Source organism: Tachysurus vachellii, chromosome 22 (assembly GCF_030014155.1).
Source record: "Tachysurus vachellii isolate PV-2020 chromosome 22, HZAU_Pvac_v1, whole genome shotgun sequence".
Lineage (NCBI taxonomy): Eukaryota > Metazoa > Chordata > Actinopteri > Siluriformes > Bagridae > Tachysurus > Tachysurus vachellii.
This window is the reverse complement of record NC_083481.1, coordinates 9,202,011-9,222,343: the sequence shown is the minus strand read 5'-3', so window position 1 is coordinate 9,222,343 and position 20,333 is coordinate 9,202,011. Positions and strand designations below refer to the sequence as shown.

Genomic DNA, 20,333 nt, shown 5'->3' with positions numbered 1-20,333 from the left:
TCCCAATAAAACCTGGCATGAATTATATAACAGACTGTGTGGTGAAGATTTTCTAACTGTGGTGCTGTGATTAAAACCTTTTTTGTTGAGAGTTAGGCTTAAGTAGCATATTTAAAGATGCAATGTTTACCCCTGGTTGCCATAGTAACATCTAGGACTGGGGTTATGCAACTAGTATCCCAATTTTGACAAAGAATCTGGAAGGAGAGAACCGATATAATGAATCTTTCATGCATCTTTTCCGCACTACATTTTTGATCAGTAAATTCATGTTTTGCTCCTTGTCACATAATCAGTAGATGGACCACATGCACTTTACTGTCATTGGTAGTGGTACAGTACTCATTGGTAGTCACTACACCAGTTTGGTAAATATTTGGATAAAGTGGAACTTTTCTCAACCTTTATCGTGTCACTGAACACCTCCGTATATAGTCGCCAATGGTTGCCAAAAGTTTCCAGATCTTTTTGAATATAGATTGAATATATAGATATTGAATATAGGCTCCAGTCATTTTTTTGTTGCTGTGACTCACTGTATGTGTGGGCTTTAGGATTAGGGTTAGTGCTAATTTGTGATGTCCCAAATACTTGGCCATGTCCAGCAGGCTGTAAACAAGTCCACAAATTATATCTGTTCAGGTATCAAGAGCGTCACGACTATAAGCCAGAGAAAGCTCAAATTTCATATGCATATAAACAATTCTCACTTTGAAAAATGACATGCAGCGTTTGTTTATATCGTCACTAATTTCTTTCTAAAAGCCTATATTTATACAGACTGCAAATGACTGCATCTACAACCCAAGTGCTCCCTGAATAGACAGGCTACATAAAATCATCAAAAGTTAAGTTTACATTATTAAATATGCATGATCTGAGCTTGAAAGCCAGCTCGAAAAAACACAGTTTTCAAAATGCGTTTGAAGCATCAGTCACTCACTTACTATAAGTAACTATAAGTTTTCTAATGTTAAGAGTTATGGTGTATCGGCTACTCTAAGAACACAGAGGGTGCGCAAGCATGGAATTCCAGTCCATTACAGGGCACTATGCACATACACATTAACAAATTCATCAAATACATCTACTGGAATTTTTTTCGGAGGTGGTAGGAAACTGTAGAACCCAGACAGAACCCAGAAAAACTGAGGGTAGAATATGCACAAGTCCACACTGACAGTAACCCTCATAAATGAACTTTCAGTCTACTAGAATTTTTAATTTATTTGTCACAGTTGTAATTATTGAGTCTGCTCTCCTGTTGGTGGCCTTTACACGAGTGTTGTAGTAACAGTCAAAGTCAGATTGTTAACTCTTTATTTAACCAGATAGACAGTTGTTCTTGGATGAAATTACACACTGACAAAATGATGTAACATTTTATAAGGCTTTGAATTAATTCATGGGCAAACCTATTTGTCCCCAATCAATAACACATGATTTATTATAGTGTAATTACACCATAGAAGTCAATCAAAACAGCTAATACAGCTACAAGACTACAGTAGTCACTAATGCACAATATAATTTCCATGACATACCATTAACATAACCTTACCACCAAGCTTATAAAATGTACTTTCCGTATGCGTTGTGAACATCTTTCCCATACTGGAAGAAATCTACGGCAAGACTGCAATCTCAGGCAAGCATTCAGAAAGACATGAGTGTTAACAAAGTAATGTACTGTGGGCATTGGCTTGGCCACTCTTGATTTAGCCACTCATACATGGGGTTGTGTCCTACTGGTCTGACAGCTAATCAAAATTTACCATCAGATGAGCACCAGAGCCTTGCTGGTGGACCGGAGACATCTTAGACGTTTTCAGCTGCATCTATGGGGTAAATTTACTGATTAGTTTTACTAATTCAGATTTGCCTTGTTAACTTACAATACTTCTTTTATTATACCTCATCTCTGTCTTGAGCATTAATTACTACTACAAAATCAGAATTGAATCAGGTTTATTTGGCAAGTAGGTTTTTCACACACAAAGAAGTTGGTACCGGCTGTTGGTGACCCTCAAAAGTACAGACATAAATCAGAACACTATACATTTCATTTACAGACAATACTATACAGATTAAATAAAGAACCACAATATAAACTGTATGTGACAGTAGAAGATAGTAGATACTACTTAGGAATAGTAATAAAAGTATTTCAGGAATTTAATACATGATCTGAGAGGGTCAGATATTGGGCTAATTTCATCATGCCCTGCCAGCTGTCACTGTAACCACACATTTTGACTATGTGCACATAAGCTCAAATACACTACATGGTCAAAAATGTAGACACCTGGCCACAACACCCAGAATTGCTTGTTGAATATATCGTTCCAGATTTAGTCTACCCTTATTCTGATATAATAACCTACGCTCTTTCCTCTAGATTTTGGAGTGTGATTATTGTGATTAGTGTTCATTTAGCCACAAAAGCATTAGGGAGGTCAGGCAATGATGTCAGGTGAGGAGGGCTGAGATGGGGTCTGCACTCCAATTTATCCCAAAGATGTTTGGTGGGGTTGAGATCAGTGCTCTGTGCAGGACACTCAAGTTTTTCCACTTTTCAACTTATTAAACCATGAGTTCATTGAACTTGCTTTGTGTACAGGTGCATAGTCATGTTGGTATGCTCGGTCTGATTACGTCCCATGAAGGGAAACTGTCATGCTACAGCATGCAACGACATTCTATATTTTCTGATTGTATATTTTTTTGTGAGCTTTTAATTTTGTGGCAACAGTTTGGGGATAAAAATACACATATGGTTGTGAGGTGTCAGGGGTGCACATATTTTTGCTCATATAGTGTAGTATTTTATTGTCAAGTGGAACGTTTCCATAATTTTCACCAAACTTATCTCACTAATCTCTGACAAGATTCATACAGTAAAAACACCGAATGCCAGATCTCACATGTTAATACTCTTAAAAAAAAAAAAGGTTTGCAAAACATTTAAGAGATCAGTAAAGCTACTTTATAGCAATGTCTAGCGTTAAATATACAAATGTAAATGAACTGAACATCAGGCATAAAAGGAGAATCTTATAATAACAGAATCTTAACAGATTATAATATATCGGTCTATCAGGTGTCTCTTCTACACACTATAACAACATCAGGACTGTAAACACTTCTGCTCTCCTCACTGCTGAAGCCTTATTGTTATATTGTTATGATTTTGTATTTCCGTTTCCGCTTTTCTCTTCGCTTGCATCATTTCCGCGTTGGGATTCCTTCTTTTTCGGGGTCCCGGCGTGAGACGCGTGTAAGTAACATTTACTAAACAAACTGTTGTCTGTGCAGCGATAACGAGCACAAAACGTGTTCGTGTCTACACGTAAACGCAGGAAGTTGTGAAACGGTGAAATGTTAACATGCTAAAAAGCGAACTTTAGCCACACAGCTGAACTTATAATATATAAGCATCTAATAGCAAAGCTAAAGCTAAAAGCTAACGCCGAGTTAGACAGCGACAGACGTTATAAATGTCACGCGCTGTTAGAAAAGTAAACAATACAAGGTTTTGTAAGCGAATAATAAATAGTCGTTAAGGACCGCGTGTGGTGTTTAAACTCGTTTACTTTAATGGGTATCATGTCAATGGGTATTTTTTCAGGTGATATGAATCAGAATCAGAAGGAGATTTAGTGCTTTAGTGCCAAGTAAAAGATGCAAGGGGTTGGTTTTAGTGTCCATAGTAAAAACAAAAATATGATAGGAATAAAAAAAAAAAAAGAAAAAACAATACAAATAGACAAAAAATAAATAGAAACAATAAGTAAATTGTATGTACAGTTGTGCTATAGATGATAGAATAGAATAGAATGAGATGATCATCTTCTGCATCTCATTCTGTTCTTGTGCCTGGTTCAGTTCAATTCAAGTTTATTTCTATGGAGCTTTTTACAATTGACATTGTCTCAAAGCAGCTTTACAGAACAAAAGGTTGTTATAAAGAATAATATAAAGATTAATATAATACAAAATTGGGGGCAAGGTGGCTTAGTGGTTAGCACGTTCGCCTCACACCTCCAGGGTCGGGGTTCGATTCCCGCCTCCGCCTTGTGTGTGTGGAGTTTGCATGTTCTCCCCGTGCCTCGGGGGTTTCCTCCGGGTACTCCGGTTTCCTCCCCTGGTCCAAAGACATGCATGGTAGGTTGATTGGCATCTCTGGAAAATTGTCCGTAGTGTGTGATTGCGTGAGTGAATGAGAGTGTGTGTGTGTGCCCTGCGATGGGTTGGCACTCCGTCCAGGGTGCCTTGATGCCCGATGACGCCTGAGATAGGCACAGGCTCCCCGTGACCCGAGGTAGTTCGGATAAGCGGTAAAAGATGAATGAATTAATAATACAAAATTCAAGATTTATATTATATATATTATATTAATATTATAATATTATATTATTATATATTATATATATTATATATATATCTAAAACATTTTATATATATATATATATATATATATATATATATATATATATATATATATATATAAAATGTTTTAGATCTATTTATGTATATATATTTTATATATGCTTTTTAAAAATTTTTATATATTATATATTTTCTACTGGTACTCCTGCGGCATGTTAAACTTGTTCAGCTGGTTAAAGAAGTACATCCTATGTTGGGACTTTTTATTTTTACAATGGTGTTGATGTGAGTGTCCCACTTCAGATCCTGGGAGATGGTAGAGCCCAGGAACATGAACGTCTTCACTACAGCCACAGTGCTGTCCATGATGGTGGGGTGGGGGTGGGGGAGGGGGTTCTCCTGGAGTCCATGATCATCAGAATCAGAATCAGGTTTATTAAGCTGATAATTAAGTTGTGACTGCACGAGACAGCTAGCCCTTTATGAGCTAATCTTGCATTTGAAAAAGGTAAGGAAATTAAATGCATATAAATAATGTATGATCTAAATTTAAATATATCTGCAAAGCTGCTAAGGGACTGTATCCATATTTGAAAGCATTATAGAAAGAAAATCGAATTGAATATTATCAGCTCACACTGTAGAGTAGATTAATAAGTAATCATCAGAGACAATATCTGAGCCTGGTTCCTCTTAAGGTTTCTTCTTCATGACGTCTCATTGAGTTTTTTTCTCGTCTCCGTCTCCTCTGTCTGCTCTGACTTGCTCATCAGGGACATAAATCCACAACTGGATATTTGTCCAGCTGCTTTTTGACGACGTCTCTTGTTACAGGGGTTTTATAAATAAAACGGAATCGAAGTATAGAGAACTGTAAGGTCTAGCTCAGCTCATAGTATTGTATTACACATATTACACATACATAGTATCATAGCTGTATTATTTGTGGTGGTTTTAACCGTGCAACATGGCTTTCATATCGTGTTTGGTTTAGTTTGTATGGAGACAGATGAATAGCATGTGAAAAGAATTATAGTGCAAAAAACGAAGTAGAGAATTTTCAGTTTGACGTAAGCTATTTTATATATGTATAGAGTAATAAAGCTGATAAAACAATTAGTATGTCTTTAAATCAAGGTAAATTTCCTGCAGCATAGGAGGAATAAAAGAAATGAAATGAAAGCCTATTAAAAGCTGTAGTTTGTTTCTAGCCTAAAGGTTTGTATTTTGGGTTTTATTTTCAGCCTCATATGTCCTAAAAGCTATTTGAAATAACTTTATAAATCTATTTCATAAATAAATTTTCTGCAATAATCCAAAAGCCAATGGACAAAATTCTGATGGCTTTTTGTTGAGAAATTCAGAATAATTTAGAATCAGAATCAGGTTTATTGGCTGACTGTGTTGATACACATAAGGAATTTGGTTCCAGCGGTTTGTAATGAGAAGAAGGTTTTTTCTTTTTTCCCCACAAACACAGACACACGAAACACACGGATCGACGTACGGAAGATAAATGGAATATAAAAAATGCAGCAGCAAAATACAGTGATATGAATACAGAATAACTGTTATGAATAAAGTGTATATGTGAAATCGTGTTCAAGTAAAAATGCAAGTAGCTGAAGTATTTGTGCCTTTTCACACATGCTCTTTGTTGCTGTGCTTGTTTATAGGCATCATGGTTCAGCCTGTACCCGAGTCAATCCACTTTCCCTCAGAGGAGGAACGCATTCTCCAGTACTGGACTGAGAAGGACTGCTTCCAGCAGTGCCTGAAACAATCCAAAAACAGGCCCAAGTGAGAGGAAACCCTATCACATCTGTTGCTCATATTGGCTTTTGTTGGATTGTGACTGACGGAGGATGCCTTGTGTGTTTCTGCCCACAGGTACATGTTCTACGATGGGCCGCCCTTTGCGACTGGTCTCCCACATTACGGCCACATTCTGGCCGGCACTATAAAGGACATCGTCACCAGGTTTGCTCACCAGAGCGGTTTCCATGTGGACAGGAGGTTTGGCTGGGATTGCCACGGCTTGCCTGTGGTAAGAACTGGAACCTGGATGTGTGTTTTTGATACTTAAAGGGAAATGCGGCCAGCATTTACCAACCGAGGTATAAGAGAAATCTGAAAATTTCCCAGCGTGCTAATACAACAAATCACGTCGGGGGAGAAGCGATCCTCCACTTCTCACCACGATGCCGCCGATTATTTCTTTGATTATTGTAGCCGCACGCCTCGTCGTGTTTTTTTCCTTAGTTAACTCGTTTGTAATTAGCTTTACTGCAGCCTGCTGATTGATGTTGTGTTGTTCACTCCCCACTGAGTCATTCGGTTTGTCATTTTAGCATCATTAATTAACAACTCTGTTCTGTTATGTCTGGACAGGACACTTTTTTACTCATTTGAAGCCTTTTCAAATTTATAATTTGACCTTTTTCTTTTAGGAATACGAGATTGATAAAACACTGGGAATTAAAGGTCCTGAGGATGTCGCTAAGATGGGCATAGCAGAGTACAACAAGCAGTGCAGGAATATCGTGATGAGATATGCCAATGAGTGGGAGGTAAGAGAGAGAGAGAGCGTGTGTGTGTGTGTGTGTTTCTGTGTGTGTTTCTGTGTGTGTGTGTGTTTCTGTGTGTGTGTTTCTGTGTGTGTGTGTGTTTCTGTGTGTGTGTGTGTTTCTGTGTGTGTGTGTTTCTGTGTGTTTGTGTTTCTGTGTGTGTGTGTGTGTTTCTGTGTGTGTGTGTGTTTCTGTGTGTGTGTGTGTTTCTGTGTGTGTGTGTGTTTCTGTGTGTGTGTGTGTGTGTGTGTGTGTGTGTGTGTGTGTGTGTTTCTGTGTGTGTGTGTGTTTCTGTGTGTTTGTGTTTCTGTGTGTGTGTGTGTGTGTGTGTTTCTGTGTGTGTGTGTTTCTGTGTGTGTGTGTGTTTCTGTGTGTGTGTGTGTGTTTCTGTGTGTGTGTGTGTGTTTCTGTGTGTGTGTGTGTTTCTGTGTGTGTGTGTTTCTGTGTGTGTGTGTGTTTCTGTGTGTGTGTTTCTGTGTGTGTGTGTGTGTTTGTGTTTCTGTGTGTGAGATTGTGTTTGTGTGTGAGATTGTGTTTGTGTGTGAGATTGTGTTTGAGAGAGAGAGTGTGAGTGTGTGTGAGAGAGACGTGACTTAGAGACATGACTGCACCTAGTAAAAACACTCTGCTGGTTTATTGTGCACTTTAATGGGGATATTTATGTAAATGCTGAGACTGGAATCATTTGGTCATTCTACAGAGTTCTACAGTTGATGCTCATGGTTTTGGAAAATCAGTCTGCTTATAACTTCATTGTTCTGCATAATACTAGACAGTGTTGATGGTGTTTAGCTACTGTTGTTTATTTAATTAGTTGGTAAGGTTAGCTAGTAATGGGAAAATTAGTTGGTAATGTTGCTTGGGTTGTTGAATGGTTGTTTGAACATTTAGGAAGTTAATTAATGGTGTGTAGTTAGTTAGTGGTGGTTAGTTACTTAAAGTTGCTTGGTCGTTAGTTAGGTAGTTAGTTATTGGGGGTTGGTTAGTTAGTTAGTTACTGTCAGTAATTTGTTCACAGAAATAGAAATTTCCCACCAAATGATATAGAAATGACAGCACAATTATCCCACAAAATAAATGTCCAGCTCCAATATGCTGCTCTGGTAATAACACAGCTACTGTCTGGTTTTCTTCAAAGTACAAAATATCCAGTAAGTCTAACTATTACAAAATGGAAATGGTTGGTATAACGCTACTACAAGGCTAGCTAAACACAAAAAAACAGTCATTCAGTTATAACACAATACACACTATATATGCAACAAGCAAGACTTAATGAAGGTCTCTGAATTTCCAGTATTAATCTACAAAACTGAATCTGTGCATAATAAAAAATAGCCTTGTTTTAAACCTACTGACACTGGGCCCAAGCAAATCTCTACAATTTGATTCTCCTTCAAAAAAAATCCAGGATCTACAACTGAAACTTCAGCAGAACTGACTTCATGTTAAAACTAAAATGAATTTCTTGGTTATACAACTGCACCTTTGTGACCTTATAAGACACAACAGTACAGTAAATTATTATTTATAATCACACTACCCAGTGTCCTTACTCATATCGCATCAGGGAGTCATCTCTGGCTTGCTCATTAGAGATAAATAGAAAATTTCTATCCTTCAGTTATATGTTTCTCTAAAGTTGTTTTTGACGTCTATTGTTAAAAGCGCTATAGAAATGAAATAAAATTTATGAATATGCAGACTGAAACAGCCTCCACATTTTCCCACACTAGTTTAATGTAATAGCTGTAAATTAGCTCTCATTCATCACACACTTCCAGAATTAACATTTGTGGGTCAGTGGCCATTTTTAGTACTTTGGTGGGCGTAATTTTTAATGTTCAGGTATACTTTGGGAAATCTTTTCCAATCAGCTGTATAAAAGGATTAGTCTTTTTAATCATGTTTTTGTCTTCTAGCGGTAATGGAACTTTTGCTTAGTCGATTACACTTGGATCCACTTAACAGGCAAAATGCAGGAAGTGAGTATCAAATCGCTTGACTGGCTCATTAAAGAGCCTGGGAGACAGCATTTATTTTTTTCCATGAATGATGTAATCAATAATAAGCTCCGGTTCATTACACATGTGGCTTCTTTTTGTTTGTTGTGTCAGGTGTGGAACTCAGGGCTGGAGACAGTGTAGGTGGTTATGGGATTCATTTTGATTTTATGGTGCTTATTTTCTGAGCCACACTTTCAAAACTCCAGACCAACAAATTCCGAGTAATAATAATCATAACTAGATTTGTAAAGTTTGTCACGACAAACTTTGATGTTGGCTTTGACAAAGCAAGTATTCACAAAAGGCCGGTGTTTTTTGGAGGCTGGTGGACATAATGATCAGCGTTACGTTTGGAGGCAAGTGGACAGAAAGCTAGGGTGCCAAAACATTTACAGTGGGGACGAGCATGTGACGTCATCCGAATCCCATGTGACGTCAACCGAATACTCATATTTTCACGTGACATCATCAGAATACCCGTGAGGAAGTTCCCCTCATTGTTCTGAGTGTTTTGATATGTCACATGTCCATGTTGTAAAAGGTTTTTTGATTTTGCATATTTTGGGGGCGGGGCTGCGGCACAACCGGAAGGCCAGTCGGTACACCAATTTAATACTTTGTTCAGAGTATCACCCTAAAGGAGCTGGCCGAGTTTGGTGTAGATAGTTCGAAAGCTTGCCGAGTTATAAACCTCCAAAGTTTATAACGGGAGTCTATGGGGGGAAAAAAGGCCACTTTGAGACCCGGTACCGGAAGTACCGGTACTCAGATCGCTTAGAAAAGTAATAGCAACAAACTTCAGACCGGGGTCTACAACATATCCAAATTTGGTGCATGTGGCTCGAAAGCCCTAGGAGGAGTTACTCTTGATAAATTTTTGTCTAAGCTTAAATAGGAAAACAGAATGTTGGCTTCTACAAAGCCAACATAATAAAGTGTCAATCTTTACACTGACTGGTGATCTTTTATGTGATTCAGGTTTCAGTGAAGAGAATGGGCCGCTGGATCGACTTTAAGAACGATTACAAGACCCTCTACCCGTGGTTCATGGAGACTGTGTGGTAAGAATTCAAGATCTTTTAAGAGATTTACCCAAGAGTTTTTAGATCTTATGTAATGTATGTTTTCTCTACCTAAACCCAGTTTACACTTCAGGATTATATATATGCTCAGCACTCTAACCACACGCTGCACAAGAGTAAATGCATCCAACTGACTTCTGAAAGCCCAAACCTCTTCGATCCATTTTCACACTCGAATTGAATTTGTCACATTCACAACCACACACAGCATGACATGTAATGTAATGCGTTTCCACTGTCAGTGTCATAAAATCAAATAAAAATGCTTACAATAAAAACAAATAAAATTACCCATCCAAGCAAAGGAGAAAATCTACATCAGATTGCCAGACAGAGAAGCGTGAGTCTTCACTCCAGAGAACATTTCCACTGCTCTACAGTCCAGTGGCAGCGTGCTTTACACCACTGCATCCGATGCTTTGCATTGCACTTGTTGATGTAAGGCTTGGATGCAGCTGCTCGGCCATGAATTCCCATTCCATGAAGCTCTCAGTGCACTGTTCTTGAGCTAATCTGAAGGCCACATGAAGTTTGCAGGTCTGTAGCTATTGACTCTGCAGACCGTTGGTGACTTCTGCGCACTGTGAGGCTCGACATGCGCTGACCCCACTCTGTGATTTTACTTGGCCTTCCAATTTGTGGCTGAGTTGTTGTTTTTCCCCAATTGCTTGCATTTAGTTATACCACCACTAACAGTTGACCGTGAGATATTTAGTAGTGAGGAAATTACACAAAGCTCCTGAGAGCGACCCATTCTTTCACAAATGTTTGTAGAAGCAGTCTGCATGCATAAGTGCTTAATTTTATACACCTGTGGCCATGGAGGTTATTGGAACACCTGAATTCATTGATTTGAAGGGTTGTCCCATACCTTTTGGCAATATAGTGTATATAGAAAATATAAAAATGTATATGGATCGGTAGCAGACCAGTATGACTAGTGGGAATAAAGTGTAGATGTGTGCAGTTGTGTGTAATTTTAGTGCACTTCAAATTTTAACTAGAAAATAACCAGTTAAATGTGTGCAAGCTGAAGTTTGAATGTCTGTCATCATCCCCTGACTTTATATATCACTGTCAGTATGCATGTAGTTATATCTTAAACTTGTAGCTGACTTCAAAAAGCTCTTGCAGACCATGATATCTGCCTAATGACATATTACTAAGTACTGACTTAACAGGGTGTCCAAACTTTGCACTTGCCATAAAATTTTTTTGTAAAATGTATTTTTCTATTTTTTAAGCTTATTAAATCAAATAAAAATCAAAGTGTGTACAAGTATGTCATATGACTAAACCTTTGCATACATCTTGTCGTCTTGTCATTTGGTGCATCATTCATTGTACTGATCTGTGACTGCACATAAGGGAACTTGCAGTTTACAGGCCTTGAGTTGTCTTGTTAGACCCAAGATACTGTTTCTTATAGATGCTCATATATGCATTTTCTACCAAAAAGTACATCTTTATATCTAAATAGCAATATTTTATGACATTATGGACCATCACCTGTAGAATATACACAGCAATATTCATCACTGTGTCTTTTTCCAGGTGGGTGTTTAAGCAGCTCTATGATAAAGGGCTGGTATACAGAGGAGTGAAGGTCATGCCGTTCTCCACAGCCTGTAACACGCCACTGTCCAATTTCGAATCACACCAGAACTACAAGGTACCTGTCGAACACTGGCTTTTATTAAAGCTCTGTTTAAATCAAATCGATTGCATTCACAGATTTGGTACTTCTGACAGACCTTAATTACAGAAAAGGAACTACATGCAACAGTTGTTTATTTCTATTTAATTTAATGTGCGCCGTATGTAAACTTATGACCGCAACTGTTTATGGCCCTGGATAGTGCCGAATAATATTGCTAATTGTTCCCTCACTGTCTGTTATCAGCATTTGTTCTGGGGGAAAGAAAACTGTCAGATATAACAAGTTGTAAAATATAGATAATGGAGTTACTGCTACAATCAAAGATATTGTGGGGAAACGGTCTGTTGTTGAAGCAGCATACAATTTGTGTCACAAGTTGTTTTATTAGGAAAAAGGCACAAAGGCTGAGCAAATCTGTTCCGACTGGAGCCGAGTTCATTTTTGAAGAGAAACTATTAAATTTTATTACATCTAGGAAAATATCTCAATGGTATTTCAAATGACACCATTGACATTTCTGTTCTTTTCTTTCCCTTTTCTTTTTAACAGGATGTTCAGGATCCATCCGTCATCGTGAACTTCCCTTTGTTGGAGGACGAGAGCGTGTGCCTAATTGCTTGGACCACCACACCATGGACTCTGCCCAGTAACCTGGCATTGTGTGTAAACCCTGAGTTCATCTATGTCAAGGTTAAAGGTCAGTGTCCGTCGCCAGCAACAAATGCAACACAGTCACCATGAAATAATGCTCAGTAGACGGGTATTATGCCCGGACCAGAAACCTACATAAATCCCTACATAATGTGGCACTGATTATAACATTCATAGAGGAGGATTACAGCTGAGTGAATGATGAAGCCACCAGAGAAAACTGTGCTGAGGTTTAACACAGAAATGACCTGTTATTGTGACCTGATCTAGTCTTGCTGTTCTGCTGTTGCTTATTTACGTAACGTGTGTGTGTTTGTGTGTGTGTGTGTGTGTGTGAGAGAAGTTAATCTTTTGAGATTCATTTATTCATTATATAAGTTAAAGTTTTATTTAAGGGACATGTTAAACTAAAGTGAGTCCTGTAATTAGCATCACATGTGTCTTCAAACTAAGTCTGCCTATTTTAAGGTGAAAAATAGTCACTCTTTGTTTGGTTTCATGGTGTACATCACACTGAACATGGCCCACAGAAAGCTAAGCATATAAGAACATCTCAAAGTTGCTTGATGTTCCTGTGACTACAGTTGCACATACTATTCAGAGGTTTAAGGTTCATGGGACTGTAGCTAACCTCCATGTACATGGCCTCAAGAGCAACATCCAAAGAGATTAGAGGTGAAATCCAAGGTCAAGGTACATCAGTGTCAGATAACACCATCCATCGCTGTTTGAGCCCAAATTGACCTAATGGATGACAACCGAGGATGACTCCACTGTTGAAAGCAAATCATGAAGAATGGAATGGAATTAGCCAAAATACATATTGACAAACCACAAAGCTTCTGGGAGAATGTCCTTTGGACAGATGAGACAAAACTGCAGCATTTTGTAGACAGGTGCAGAAGTATTATTGAGAGTTACAGAAATTGCTTGATTTCAGTGATTGCCTCAAGGTTGTGCAACAAAAGTCATTAAGTAAGTCATTATTGTCCAGGGCAGTTTCATTAGTTTGTCTTTTTAAATTGTTCTGTTGAAACACAGTTCAAAAGCAATGTCTGAGTTTCATTAGTGAATTTTCAGTCAGTTATTCTTTATTAGTTTTAAGTTTTTCAGTGACATTGTGGGCTTTTCTTTTTTTTACTGGAAGGGTACCAACAATTTTGTCCATGTGTGTATTATTGTTTCTTTGCTATGGTTAAATGCAAGGTGCCATTTTGTACACTTTGGGATATAGCAGGCCAGAACACCTGAACTGGCCATGTGGAAGAAAACTATTGAGAAGTCTGGATGGAGAAAGAGGCAGAGAAACACTCAGTTCCACTCAGTTTTGATTCCTAAACAGTGATAGATTAGTTATGTCTGAGACTTTAACTGTCGTTAGTCACCATCACTGAACAGCTCGTGCACAATACACACTGTTCATCGTTTTGTACGTGCTGAGATGAGTTCAGCGAGTCAAATCTCTCCGACGCTGATTGCAATGTTATAAAAAGCCCACGTCTATGAGAACTTCAGCTGAAGTCCTTAGCGTTCCTTGGCAAAGATTTGGGTCGAAAGAATTCTCAAATCAGGTCACATCCAAAAAAAAAAAAAAGAAAAAGAAAAAAAAAATTTCTTCACATGTAAAAATAGTCCCTGTTCTGCTTTTTTAGTCATCACTTCTTTGCTCCCACATTAAACGCTTGACCTACTTTGCGAGGGCGAGCGGTGGAACATGTGGCTGTCAGCAGGAGGCGCTGTTAGCCTGAGCCACACAGTCGAGCTGTGCTGCATCAGAGCGATGCTCAGAATACTAATGCACATACAGGGCTTCATGTTCCTCCTAGAGTCCTGCATGCCTGACAGTACTCATTTATTTCTTTTTTTTTTGCTTTTTTTCTTTTTTTTTCCTTCTCTCCTCCCTCCACAGTGTACTAGAAAGAGAATCAGGATGGCGTAGATACTGATTCATTTCCAGCTTTGGGATAACGCTTTTGTGCAAGTCGATTTTCTGATGTATAATCACTAAAAATAGATTAGCGCCATCTATTATCACTACCCATATAGAAATCTAGGAATGGAAGTGAACGCTGCGTGTGTAGAGTGTTTATGGAATTAAATCGAGAGTATTTTGTTAACCACAAGATTGCTCCATACTTTGATCAATGCTATCAGTCAGGTTAGGCCTGCGCAGTCATCCCTAACCTACTGCCATCTTTTATTGATGTACTTTCTCTCTCTCTCTCTCTCTCTCTCTCTCTTTCTCTCTCTCTTGCACCCTCCTTCCTCCAGTTCTTCTATTTATTCCTAGCTGATCATGTGCTTGTGCCATTACAAGCTGCTGCAATTCCTATTTTTTTTTTTGCAGTAGACCTTGGTCACACCTGGTGTGTCTCATATGTCTCATATGAATGCTACACAGAATGGCTGCATACTAAATTCTGTTCTTGTGGCAATGCAATAGAGCAGCGATACTCACATGGCAGAGGCTGATCCTGCTACAGATCTTCAGCAGTATGGCCAGTTTTCAAACAGTTATATAATACAGATGTCTTCAGGCGTCTTTCTCCGAATTGGGATTATATCGAAATACAGTGACAGCTGGGATAGAGGGATAGTGAATAAACCACATTAGGAACTCACAGGTATCAAAGCATTACGGTCCCATCATATGTCATATACAGACATAGAAAAACACACAAACACACACCGATTGAAACACAGATAAGCAGCGCAGTTTTTTCCCTCCCTTAAATCAAGTGCTTTTGTAATCATTCCCCTTCTCTTCTGAATAACAATCACATTAAACAGAAAAGCTGTGCTTGTTATTAGCTCTTTCCTTTAAGCCACATAAATTTACAGTTCTGTTGTCCTTCCTGTTGCTGATTTGATCGGAAAAACCATTGAAAAATGAATCCTCGAAGAAACAGTTTACTTCATTTGTATTTATTACATCCGCTGTTGTATATCAGTTACCGGATGTGTCTGTGAAATAACTTACAAAATAAAATTAGTCCATTAGAGTGAGAGTAAGTCTGCTTTTCTGAGTGAAATCTAAACTTTACCCTTCACTTTACACAGCATGCAAGTGATGTGCTGGATGTATCTATAGTCTGGGATAGAAAGAAATCAGCTCCAGCACTTTATATGTGTGTTTGAAGAGGAAAAAACAGGGTTGGTTTGTCATTTGTTTCTGAAAAACAATATGTGGACAACCAGATTTAGAAAAATCCTGCATGTCGTTTACCTTCAAATATTATCTTTAATGTTATTGTTTATACTAAACTTGATTTAAATAAGTTATTAGATCAGTGCATGTAGTATTAATGTAACTACTACTTGTATAAATATAGTATTAAATTTAGCCAGTTAACTTTTTTTTCAGTGAAGTGGAGGAGGGTTTAGCCACTATAAACCATTTATACCAGCAGGCTATGATGTATTGTGAGGGGTTTGGGTTCATCCCCTGTAGAATGGCTTGTGAAAGATGAAATGATTTGAAGTGTAAACCTGTATATTGTTGAAGCTAAGAATGACAAGAAGCTCAGGACTGAACGGCATCTGTGCTGTTGGTTATAGAGGTGGAGTCTTGCTCCTTGAGATCTCTGCAAGGTGTGTAGGAGCATTCTCGCTTACGCTGGTCCATTCAAGAACTCCCTGTTTGCCTAAAACTTTTTTTTATTGTATTAATATACACAGAAAACAAACAAGGAAAATAAGCGCTAGTTTAAGTGTTTCAGGAAGAGGTAGTTTGAAGACAGCCAGTGACTCAGCCTCAGTCGGATATCATGGGGAAGTTCATTCCACCACCTCTGTGCCAGAACAGAATAGAGTCGTGCTGTATACTTTTTACCTCTGTATACCTCTTACCCTGAGAGATGGTGGGACCAGTCGAGCAGTGCTAGTAGCTCTGAGGGAGCGAGGTGAAGTGTGAGGAGTGATAAGAGCTTTTTTGTGATAAGAACTGGTGCATTTTTGGCTTTGTAGGCATGCATCAGTGCTTTGAAGCTACTGGAAGCGTTGGGGTGGTGTGTGAGAACTTAGGCAGGTTGAAAGCAAGTCATGCAGCTGCATTTTGGATCATTTGCAGAGGACCAATTGTGTTCATAGGTAGACCTGCCAGCAGCGAGTTGTAGTAGTCCAGTCTTGAAAGGACAGGGGATTGAACAAGCACCTGAGTAGCCTGTGTGGTTAAAAATGGCCGAATCCTTCAGATGTTGTAGAGATGAAACCGACATTAGTGTGTCACATTAGCAACATGTGTGGAAAAGGACAGTTGATTGTCCAAGGTTACCCCAAGGTTGTGAAGGGGGGGGTATCAGATTGTTGTTTTGGACTGGATTCAACACTTTGGTTTCTGTTTATAAGTCGTTTGCAATCATGTAGCACTAATCTGATTTCCAAAATAGAGAAGGATCTTGCTTTCCACCCAAAGAGCAGGACTGTTATGTTCTTTTGGATGGTTGCGACAATAATTCCAATGACCTTTCTTCATGTGCAGTATTATGACCATATTAACACATTTTATTACTCAGAAGGAACACTGATTGATGGAAACTATAATTAGATAGTTAATACTGTGATTAGTTGCCGTAGCATTTTCTGAAGTGTCTTTCTCCTTTTTTATTTTTTTTTAGCATTGTGATTATTTAGCCTGTGTTTGTTTTGACTGTTCACTAACCTTGCATTGCCTTCTATTTATTCTCTTCTTGTTTTCCTTCTAGACAATGCCACTGATAAAGTGTACATCATGATGGAGGCCAGGCTCTCGGCGCTGTTTAAATCGGAGAGTGAATACACCATCCTGGAAAAGTAAGAGTCCGAATCTTAGAGACACAAATAAGTCTTACGGCAATAAAGGCACAATACTGATGTTAGCACTGGTTGGGGGAAAAAGGCTTGTTGAATTGACTTGATATGAACATGTACATCAGTTCCACACAATTTAATTTTAGACCCTAACCCTAGATTTGAGCATCTTTTTTCAAAACCTTGAATAGCATCATACACTGAACACTGATCCTCGTGAGGTTTTACAGCGCAACTAAGCAAACTCATTCGTTGTTCAATCTAATCATTAAGAAATTGTTTACATTTAGTTTAGTATAAGCAATCAAATCATGTTTTGCAGTGAAACATATTTTATGTAAACCATACCTATAACAATCTTTTGTCAATGTTCTTACAGTGTTGTTAAAAATGCTATTTCTCAGAGAGTAAGACTAGAAACAAATAGTCCAGAATAATGTAGTTCACCTGTTCATATTTATATGGGAATTTTGAGGTAAATTATTGAGGTAAAATCTAGGAAACTTCTCAGGAAGATGGTGTTTGGGAGCCTTAGGTGTAAACTGAAGCTGATGCATTGCAGGGGGAAAAACAGGGATGCCGGCATAATGAGCCACTTATGACAGACTTTTGAGGCAGCTGATTCTCAGTAAAGAGGAGGAAAAGATGAGGAAAATCCTGGTCAGTGACATGGTAGAAAAATATTTAGACGTTTGAGCAGATTGGCAAAACTGTGTGTTTCTTGTTCAGATCAATCCTGTGCCTTGCAGTTTCACCAATTAGATTTCTGCAAAAAAAAAAAAAAAAAAAGTTGCATCACAAATTTTTAAAAAGTCTGCAGCACCATCAAGCAGCATTGTTTGCAAAGGACCTGGAGGGTATGATATATACAGTGAATTACATTAAAACACATCTGGAGTGTCCAGAAACAATGCAGAGACTTCATACTGTCCCGGTATTTTGTGAAATAATAATTTCTTTAATTCCTAAAATAACATTAGACAAAATAGCATTCAGCAAAAATAGCCTCTTTTATATATTTTTATTCATTAAATCAGGTGAGACTGAAAAGCCTACTGATTGAGTCTATTGACGTTTAGCCAAGCCAACTATAGGACTACATGCTGTACCCGAAAATGTTTTTGCATCGCAAAGTATTTAAAAAGCCGCAGCATAAAAAAGCAAGCATTTTTCATTCTAAATACTCCAGTGCAGGATCCTGGGTATTTATGAACAACACACTGTAATAGATTTTGGCGTATGTGGGATTTGTTTGTATTTCATTCTTTGTAACGAGAGCTGCATGGCAAACACGAAGGCCTGCATCCCGATAAAATGGTGTTTGAAATCTATGCATGATTTCTCTGTGGTGTATAATTTTCTAGCTTGCCAGCCTTTCATCTTAAAATGAATCCAAAGTGAAATTATCTTCGATTTAATCCCCTCTGGCAATGAACTAGGGACAAATCAAAGTCCTTTTCAGATCGTGTCTTATCTCTTTGACAGGCGTCTGACCAAATTTTGCTTTCGTAGCACGTACAGTAGGATCAGCCCTGCAGGCTTTTTCACACCAGATCGCCTCGCACTAATGAAAACCTGCTCCTGTTTGCTCTGAATTTCTCTTGCTCAAAAAATATCTTAGCAAAACACGTGACCTTTAATAGGAAAAGATAAGTCACACACAAATGGGCTGCTAACCTCACTGTCTCAAATTTGACCATTCTTAATATTTGATAAATTATTAGATAAAAATATGAAATAAAAAAAATGTGTATTAGCAGCTCACTGAGCTAGAACATAAATTCAACTGGTTCAGTTCATCGTCAGGAGCAAAAGGGACTGAATCAAAGCTCCATCTACTATCTGTTGCATTGGGTTGCTGTGTTTAATCCATTTTGTTGGTGAGAAATTAAGAACAAAACGCAAACACTAAGTTTAAAAAAAAAAAGGTGCAGTTTTCCCAAAAAATTTATCCATTTGTGCGTTAGAATCGATTCACCTAACCGACTCACTTAAAAGAGCCGTTTAAAAGAATCATTTTGTTCCAGATTCATGTATTTCTAAAAAGTACTATAAGGCTTGAAATACTGTAGTTGCAATTTTTCCTGTTGCAAAATGTGTAGTTAATGCTAATTATTCAATTCAAGTATGATTTTATATTGTGTTTGAGTCTTAATTAACAATGTGTTAGCTCTGAGGAGTGGGACATTAATCTTAGTTTAACTGGATATGTATTCTACCCTCCAAAAGTATTAGAATGGTAAAGACATTTAATTATTATTTTTTTTAGCTATATACTGGTCATTTGTTGTTGTTTTTTAGATCAAAGAGACTATATATATATCAGAATTTCAGCTTTCATTTCCTTATTTTTGTTAAACAACTTCATAAATACGGCAGCATTCCTTCAAACCAACCAAATATTTTCCAGTAGTCATAATTATTGGAACATGCCGTTGACATGCATTTCTTGTTAATAGCATTAAATGTATGCACTTGAGACCTGCTGACATCACCACACATTCTTCTTTCGTGATGCTTTTCCTAGATTATATGCAGCTTCTTTCATTCGTTTGGTTTTTGGGATGGCGGATGTGGGGAGTTCCCTCAAGAGCTGTAAGGCTGCTCAATTGGGTTAAGGTCTGGTGAACAAATTGGCCAGTCTGAAACCACCTAAGATTTACTCCTGACATTTTGGGAACGGTGTATATACTACATATATGGATAGCTGGCTATGGGGTATGGGGATGATTTGGATTGCAAATACCAGCTCAAGTAACATGCTACTGCAGTGAAGGTGGCATCTCAGATACCTGGACTAACAATATGTAGAATAAAATAGAACAACAAATTTTAAATGCAGAGTTTATCCAAAATAGGAAGCATACCATATCCTTAATGTAGCTGATCACACAAGAGCCACATTATGCTTTGTTAATTTTGTCCTGTAACCCCCCCCCAAATTTATGGTGCTGCAATTTATTCCATTGTTCTGTAGTAAAGTCTACGTTATAATCGTGCAGTCATTGAGCTCCAGGCTTGCACACAATTAAATCTCTCGTTGGTCTTTTTCAGGTTTCCTGGCAAGACTCTGAAGGGAAAACAATACAAACCTCTTTTTGAATACTTCATCAAGGTGAGCTTGAGTAGAATGTTAGTGTTTGGAGAACTGCTGCAGAATCGTACAGTTAAAGGCATTCTGTATGTGTAT

At 38.1% G+C, this 20,333-nt stretch overlaps 1 protein-coding gene across 1 annotated transcript in view; it reads left to right on the top strand.

Moving 5' to 3' along the window:
• Nucleotides 1-3,235: 3,235 nt before the first annotated feature.
• iars1 (isoleucyl-tRNA synthetase 1) overlaps nt 3,236-20,333 on the top strand; it is a 66,591-nt gene continuing 49,493 nt past the window's right edge. The window contains exons 1-9 of the mRNA XM_060857837.1: nt 3,236-3,277; nt 6,066-6,189; nt 6,280-6,436; nt 6,840-6,959; nt 9,941-10,023; nt 11,599-11,716; nt 12,254-12,401; nt 17,059-17,146; nt 20,198-20,258. Coding sequence (XP_060713820.1) covers nt 6,071-6,189; nt 6,280-6,436; nt 6,840-6,959; nt 9,941-10,023; nt 11,599-11,716; nt 12,254-12,401; nt 17,059-17,146; nt 20,198-20,258 — 894 coding nt within the window. The 5' untranslated portion in view covers nt 3,236-3,277; nt 6,066-6,070. The remainder of the gene's footprint in view (nt 3,278-6,065; nt 6,190-6,279; nt 6,437-6,839; nt 6,960-9,940; nt 10,024-11,598; nt 11,717-12,253; nt 12,402-17,058; nt 17,147-20,197; nt 20,259-20,333) is intronic.